This window comes from Chrysochloris asiatica, unplaced genomic scaffold, assembly GCF_000296735.1.
Source record: "Chrysochloris asiatica unplaced genomic scaffold, ChrAsi1.0 scaffold00146, whole genome shotgun sequence".
NCBI classification, from domain to species: domain Eukaryota; kingdom Metazoa; phylum Chordata; class Mammalia; order Afrosoricida; family Chrysochloridae; genus Chrysochloris; species Chrysochloris asiatica.
In genome coordinates, this window is record NW_006408664.1 from 1,666,528 (window position 1) to 1,674,762 (window position 8,235).

Here is an 8,235-nt window from a genome sequence, read left to right on the forward strand (position 1 = left end):
TTTTTTTTTCTTTAAATCTTCCTCTAGTCGAGTTCTGATTATCAAGCCACTGAAGCTAGGTCAGATGAGTACTGTTTGCAAGTTTGAGTGTTGTTGTGCATCTCCCACCACTTCATCAACCTTGACTTCATATCAGCTGGATGCTTCACTCTCGGCTCTAGCCCTCTGTGGCTATGTTCTTGTCCATGGGCTCAAGAGTCCCCAGGTCTCACCACACTTTAGACCAACCAGCCTTCCTTTTCTCTCATCTCCAAGTCAATGGGAATCTATGGAGTGTGGTTGAACTCAGCCCACTTCTTCATTGCTGCTTTTCCCCCTCCTCCGCTTACCAGTAGAACAGCGTGGTAGTCAGTAAGCTTACGTGTCTGTTCATGTGTTCCCTTTGAGTTTCAGTCTTAGAAGAGTTTTATCCTGAAGGGACTTGATTGCTAGCCTTGATGGTTTCCCGATGAACAGCTCGCTTATTCTTCTAGTAGCCAGTCATACTGCCATTTTCAAGTTTTTGCTGATGATCTTTCTTTGAAGATATATCTTCTGTCATTCTAGACTAGCCTGTTCCAGGCTGGTCTGCTTGTCTTTGTAGTGGGAATACCCCACCTCATAATGTTGTGGATGGGGCTTAGGGTTCCACCTAAGGTTCTACATACTGCAAAGGCTCTGCTAGCTGCAAGCTCCTCAAGCTGCAAGCCATGGTATAACTGCAAGTCAGGCCTATTTCATTGGGCAAGTTCTAGAACCCCTTTCAGTTATAGGCTGAAGATTGGCTTAAAAGCTTTCTGTAATCATGTTCCCCAACATTCCTTTCTATCCCACTCAAATGTCTGTTTACAATAGTAGGCAAGGGAAACCAATATTCATAAGACAGTCAAGAATTTTAGTATTATTTCCCCTTTCAAGCTATGCCTCGATCCCTGTATCAAATAGCCCTGTTGTTCCATGGTTGAGCATGCATCACTGTTTACCTCTGTCCCATTTAGCCCATGCAAACGTGTCTCAGTATTCTATCTGCCTTGTTCTTCCAGCCCACCTCCCCCTTCTTGTGTATTGTCCTCCCCGACAACTGAACTATGATGTGTCTGTCCCTCTACCCTGTGCTCTACCATCACCTCCCTCCATCTCCCCCAAACCCCCTACCCCAAACCACTGGTAACCAACAAAGCATTTTTTTTTTTTTTTAATTCTCTTTTTGTATGGGTATTTTTTCTTAAGCTTTTACAATAATGTTCTTATGCTGTCTTGTGTGGCGCTGTTGGCTAATGCATCAGAATGCGAAGTCATTTGAACTGCAAGGTTGGTGGTTCAAGCTCATCAGCTGCTCCTTGGAAACCCTGTACAGGGTCGCTATGGGTCAGAGTCAACTTGACGGCACTTAACAACAACAAGAATTTCACTCAGTATTGCATGAGGTCGCTATGGGTCGGTACTGACTCATAGCACCTAACAACAACGATGTCCTCAAGGTTCATCCATGTTATGCCGTGGCATGCAGCTTCCTTGTTTTTCTTCATTCCTTTGTGTTTTCATCCCTCACTATATATCTTTTACTTTAGTCATACTTACTTACCCTTTGTCTGAAATCCTCTTCATTTTCAGACCTTTGTTTCATTTTTTTCTTTTTGCCTTATCCTTTAAGGCAAAGCTCAAATACTAATTAGTCAAACTTTTCCAGATCCTTCCATAGCAGCAACCCCTTACTCTACTACTTTCCCATGGCAGATACCTATATTGTGCTTATCAGTGGCTTCTTTGTTAGGCGTAATTCTTTATGGATCACATTCTCCTATTAGATTTGGGGAATGAATTATTTAGATTTGTCTCCTTTAGTGAATAGTTGTTAGATGCTGTAGAGTCGATTTCAACTCAAAGTGACTCTGTATCGGATTTCCAAAGCAGTGAATAGACTTGCAATATTTCTTTGAGTGCTCCTCTGGCGAGATATGGTTTTAGTTGTTGTGTGTGTTGAGTCGATTCTGACCCATAGCAACCCTGCATAGGGTTTCAGAGAGTGGCTGCTGGGTTTTAACTGAGGTTAATAGTTCAGCACCACACCAAGGCCTGCTGTTATTTTGTTGTTGTTGTTGTTAGGTGCCATCGAGTTGGTACCGACTCATAGCGACCTTATGCACAGCAGAACAAAACACTCCCCAAACCTGGGCAAACCTCACTATTGTTGCCACACTTGAGCCCATTGATGCTACCACTTTGCCAATCCATCTCGTTGGGGGTCTTCCTCTTTTTCTCTGACCCTCCACCCTCCCAAACATAATAACCTTCTCCAGCGACTGGTCCATCCTGACAATATGTCTGAAGTATGAGACACAAAGGTTGGCCATCCTGGCCTCTATAAGATCAGCACTGGATTGTGAACCACACGGTTGGCAATTCAAGTCCACCAGCTGCTTTGAGGGAGAACGGTAAGGCCTTGTGCTTCTGCAAAGATTTGCAACCTCTGAGACCCTATACAGTGTCGCAACAACAAAGAATTCATGGAAAAGTTCCATTATCTTTTAATTCCATTTTTCCCTGAACTTTTTGAACCACCACATGTTTTACTAATACAAGAGGACTTCAAAAAGTTCATGGAAAAATGGAATTAAAAGATAATGGAATGTTTCCTTTGGGAGAATCGTCTCTTGAAAATTCTCCCTGGGGTTGGTATGTGTGTGTCTAGCTCTGTTTCCTAAAAGCTTTCTTTTTTTCATCTTAAAGCTTTGAGTATAGAGTCAGAAATGTACAAGATAAACTTATTTTGTATCTAATTTAGAGAAGAATAAAGATAAGAAAAATGAAAAGTCAGACTCAGTCTGTAGGTAAACTCTAAGAATGTAGGGCATAGGGGGCTTTTCTAGTTTGATGAGAATTTATACTACTGATTTTTATATGTTCTTGTTTTTGAAATGAGCAGGTCTCCAGGGAACCGTTGAGTTCCAGTGGCATTTTACTATGATTCCTCTTCAGCTCAGATCAGTTCTCTAACCCAATGATGACTTGTCTTTGGCTTACTGTCCTGTGAAATGTCAGATCACATTTCCAGAAGTCTTGTGTTTACAATGAGTCAGAGTGCTTTTCCTCTGTGTCAAAGTTTCAGGCCCTTTTGATTTTTAATATATGTGCATATTAATTCAATGTAGCCTAATCTGTACATGCTATCCTAATGTTAATTATGTAATTGGTAATATTTCCTGAAGATTGATTCCTACTTTTCAATTGGTAAAAATAAAGTGTTGGTTTTTTTCATGCTTAAAAAAAAATACCAGATAATGGAATGAAAGTTTCCACAAACTTTTTGAAGCCTTCTCAAATATAACGTGTTTCAGATTTTAAGTTTCATTCTTGTCAGGTACTTTCTTTAATCCACTGTTTTCTGAAATATGACATATTTCTTTGTTACTTTCTTATAATGCAAAAGATAAGAATAGTTGTATAATAATTTATTTTTTCACAATATCTATTCTTTATACAGAATCCCTAAGTGGTGGAGTTCATGGGTGTTCCAATTGGTTACATAGAAAGATTAAAGCTTCAGGTCAACTAAGAGGCACCTTGTAAAAAGACCTCATGAAAATTCAGCCAATGAAAACTCTGTGGATCATAATGGTCCACATGGGGTCACTATGTGTCTGGATCAACTTAACAACAGCTGGGGTTTTATCCTGGATGAAAATTTGATGCTTTTACAACTTTACATTTGAGGAAGAATAACTTATAATTTATCTTTTTTTGGTAGGTTGCTGCCTCAGAATGTTGGCCTTCTCTATGTTGGAGGTTATGAAAGACCCTTTGCACAAATCAAGGTATGATTACTCATTTATTTTTGATATGCTTATCATACATGTAATTTATTTGTTCAGAACCCACCAAAGGCTTGCAAAGGATTATTGACATATAAAAACGAACAAAAAATTGTGAATATGACTATCAATTTTGTTTACTTTTGCACATTTCTACTTAAGAAGTTATTTTAAAGAAGTGGTTTTCAAATAAATGTTTCCATTTTCTTACCCATACTTGAATTGGCTTTGTCCAAAGCAGTTCAGTAACTAGGTTAGATGAGTACAATTTAGAGCTACACAAATTAATCTTTCATATCACTCCTTTTGCCATTGTTGTTGTTATTGTTAAGTGCCATCGAGTTGGTTCCAACTCATAGCAACCCAGTATAGGGTTTCCTTTGAGTGGCTGGTAAGTTTGAACCACCAACCTCGAGGTCGAGTGCGTATCCTATGACGTCACACTAGGACTCCATTAAAAGTTTCTAATGCCTTTATTGGAGTCCTGGTGTGGCGCTGTGGGCTAATGCATCAGACTGAAAAGTCATTTGAACTGTAAGGTCGGTGGTTCAAGCTCACCAGCTGCTTGGAAACCCTATGCAGGGTCACTGTGGGTCAGAATCGACTCGACAGCACTTAACAACAACCACAATGCCTTTATTGAGGTCTAATTATATGATTTAGTAAATTTAATAAATTTTGGCACACAGACACTCATGAAACCTTCACCACAATCAAGGTAATGAACGTGTCTACCATCCACAAAAGTATCTTTGTTCCTGTTTGAAATCACTCTCCTGCCTTTCTTTGTCCCTTTTACTACCTAGAAGACCTCTCATCTTGGTCTTTGAATTTGGAGAAATAGCCCTTGGAGTAGGTGGGGTGCCTTGTTTGGGATTTTTGTTAGCAAGAAAAGACTCATATGGGAGGTCAAATATCAACTAACATCAGGAGGCATGATTTAGTCTGTCGTATAGGACTAGTAAATAAAAACCTGCAACGTAAGATTCAAATTGCTTCTTGGTTGGCAGAAGGAGTATGCCTGCCTTTTTCTGAGACATGACAGCTCTGTATTGGGACCTTCCCAGACTTACCCAGACATCTATCTTTCCCTTATATTAATTCTCATTTGTATGTTTTTACTTCCATGAGTTCTGTGAGGTGTTGTTGTTGTCAGGTGCCATCGAGTCGGTACCGACTCATAATGACCTTACGCACAGCAGAACGAAACACTACCTGATCCTGGGCCAGCCTCACTACTGTTGCCATGCTTGAGTCCATCGATGCTGCCACTTGGCCAGTCCATCTCGTTGGGGGTTTTCCTCTGACCCTCCACCTTACCAAACTTGATTATCTTTCTCCAGCGACTGGGCTCTCCTGACAATATGTCCGAAGCATGAGAGATGAAATTTGGACATCCTGGCCTCCAAGGAGCACTCTGGCTGCACTTCTTCCAAAACAGATCTGTTGGTTCTTCTGGCAGCCCATGGCACTTTCAATATTCTCCTCCAACACCATAACTCAAAAGCATCAATTCTTCTGTGGTCTTCCTTATTCACTGTCCAGCTTTCGCATGCATATGAGGTTATTGAAAATACCATGGCTTGAGTCAGATGTACCTTAGTCCTCAGACTGACATTTTTGTTCTTCAACACCTTAAAAAGGTCTTGTGCAGCAGATTTGCCTAATGCAATACGTCATTTGATTTCTTGACTTGTGCTTCCATGAGTGTTGATAGTTGATCCAAGGATGAAATCCTTGACAACTTCAATCTTTCCTACTTTGATAAGAATGTTTGTTGTTGGTGCAGTGGTGAGGATTTTTGTTTTCTTTACATTGAGATATAATCCATACCGAAGGCTGTGTTCTTTGATCTTCATCAGTAAATGTTTTAAAGTAGTTGCAATGAATTAATGAATCCAAGGATGGTATACTTTTAACTTGTAACTTCACCAGGTGGGAAGACAGAGAAAGAAAAAAGGAGAGAGCCATGCAGGTAACTAGAGTCAGAAATGATGGGGGAGAAGGAAGGCAGGGATCTGAGTGATTGCTGCCTTCTGGGAATTGCCTTTATGGTGATTCTCATCCACAAACCTGTCATCATAATGATCATGTGCCTACAAATAAAGGAAGCTTCCCTTCTCCTCTTCTGATCTGGATGCCTTTTATGTATGTATTCGTTTATTTACTTATCTTGCTTTATTGTGCTGATTAAAACCTACATCCAGAGTTCATTGTTGTTGTTGTTATTAAGTGCTGTAGAGTCAGTTGCAATTATCCTTAGCCAACCTGCATAGGGTTTCCAAGGAGCCGCTGGTGAACTTGAACTGCTGACCATACAATTCAAACCGACTTTTCAGTCCAGCATATTAACCCTCAGTGCCACATTGTTGTTGTTGTTATGTGCCGTGGAGTCGGTTCCGACTCATAGTGACCCTGTACAGGGTTTTTGAGGCTGTAAATCTTTACAGGAGCAGAAAGCCTCATCTTTCTCCCACGGGACAGCTGGTAGTTTCGAACTGCTGACCTTGCGGCTCACAGCCCGATTCATAACCACTACACTACCAGAGCTCCTTATAGAGGTAGTGAAAACAGACATCCTTGCCTTCTTCCTAATCTTAGAGGGAAAGCATCTACCTTTCCTCAAAAATTGGTTATTGTAACATTAGTTGAGAGTTGATTCAGTGATTCCAAGTAGGCTTTCTTCTGAGAAATAGAAGAATATTATTCAAAGCAGTTAATATACAGAAGGTTTGAGATAATCCTTTTCCTTTGTTTTTACATCTTTTTATTAATGTTTTCTGACAGGCTTGTACAATTGTTTTATGGTTTTTCTTTGTTTATTTTTATCAGATTTTCTTTTTTATGCTCTATGAGTTATTTTTCTCCGGATCATTTTTGGAGAGTGACTTTAAACGTCTTGTCACCTGTACATGTGTCATGTGTTTTTATGCTTTGAGACAACAGTTTGTCAGAATAGACTGAACCTGAATAGGGCATGTTCTTGTTGTTGTTAAGTGCTCTCAGGTCAGTTCTGATCCATAGTGACACCCTGTGTAGGGTTTCCAAGGAGTGGCTGCTGAGCTTAAACTGCTGACCTTGAGGTTTATGCTAACTTTACAGTCCAGAGCATTATATTAACCCACAGAGCCATACTGGAATAGATATTTAATACTCATGATATTTAGTCACAATATTGACATTTTTAATTGAAAATCTCATCTTAAATACCATAGCCACTACTCCTTTTCAAATGCCTTCATTAATTTAACTAGCATCAGAACACTCTCAAAATGAAGATCTTAATTTATGGACCTTCTTGAACCTAACATAGAATTCTCTGGTTTCTTAAATAATGACCACAATTCAGGTACATTTTCATTTTCTTTTCTCATCTTTAATATCCCTGGAACACAAGTGAGTAGAGTTGGCAAGAATCTCTTCATAAACTTCCTTCATTCTCTCATTCACTGAATTCAGCACCTATGCCAGGCATCCTAATTTCCAACAGAAACATTTCTGAAAACCCGATTTTTTTCCATCCAGTGGTTTGGAAAATCCTGTTTCTCTTTATTAGAACTGAAATAACTTAAAAAGTGAGAGGCTTATATGATATATATTTAGGGAAGGGGAAAGACTTTGTGTATGTCTGTGAGTTCAGTGGTGTCCCGAAAGAATAATCTAAATGTGTGTGTGTGTGGGGGGGGGAATTCCTTCATCCTTCATTTTCCTTATCCGAGCCTGTGTTTTTCCTTTCTTAACAAGCTCAGTGACAGAGGTCAATCCTTCTTTGACCCTTTGTGCCTGGATAACCAACTCAACAGAAGGCTGCTTTACTTTTTTTAAGACCTTATTGGTTGTTGAATTATTTTAATACATCAGGCTATGAAAGCATATACTTGAAATCATTCAATAAAATAATTCTCATACATTAACACTATAGGATTTAATAGGTTCTTAAATATGAACCTATTAAACCTCAAAAGGCTTGGTGATAGAATATTACATGTATATTATACAATAAGCCTCTGTATATTAAAGAAATATTTTATAATTAAATTTCTAAAAGGAGCTCCATTTTATAACAATTAGAAAAAGAAAACCACAAAAAGGGTATTTGGAAAAATGACAAATTCATTCATGAATTTGGTGTAGCATACCAACAGTTATCTGGACTTTTGAGATATAATGTGGATTATTTCAGCCATTCTTATAGCCATATAGCCACAGTCTTCCATTATTACTTGGTCTTTTAGTTTTATTTTTCTATCGATGACCTAAATAAAACCTGCATTCAAACATGACTTCACCATTGTCTTAGACTAATACATCTTCATACTAATTTCAGTATTATTTATTTATTTATTTTTATTATTATTTTTTTTAATTTAAGGTTTTTATTGTGGATTGAGTGAAAGTTTACAGGGCACATCATCAGTTTCACATTCAACAATTCATATAACTT

General features: G+C 38.7%; 1 protein-coding gene across 1 annotated transcript in view; it reads left to right on the forward strand.

Annotated features, from left to right (window-relative positions):
* RNGTT (RNA guanylyltransferase and 5'-phosphatase) overlaps positions 1-8,235 on the forward strand; it is a 385,215-nt gene that overhangs the window by 292,159 nt on the left and 84,821 nt on the right. The window contains exon 14 of the mRNA XM_006870664.1: positions 3,728-3,794. Coding sequence (XP_006870726.1) covers positions 3,728-3,794 — 67 coding nt within the window. The remainder of the gene's footprint in view (positions 1-3,727; positions 3,795-8,235) is intronic.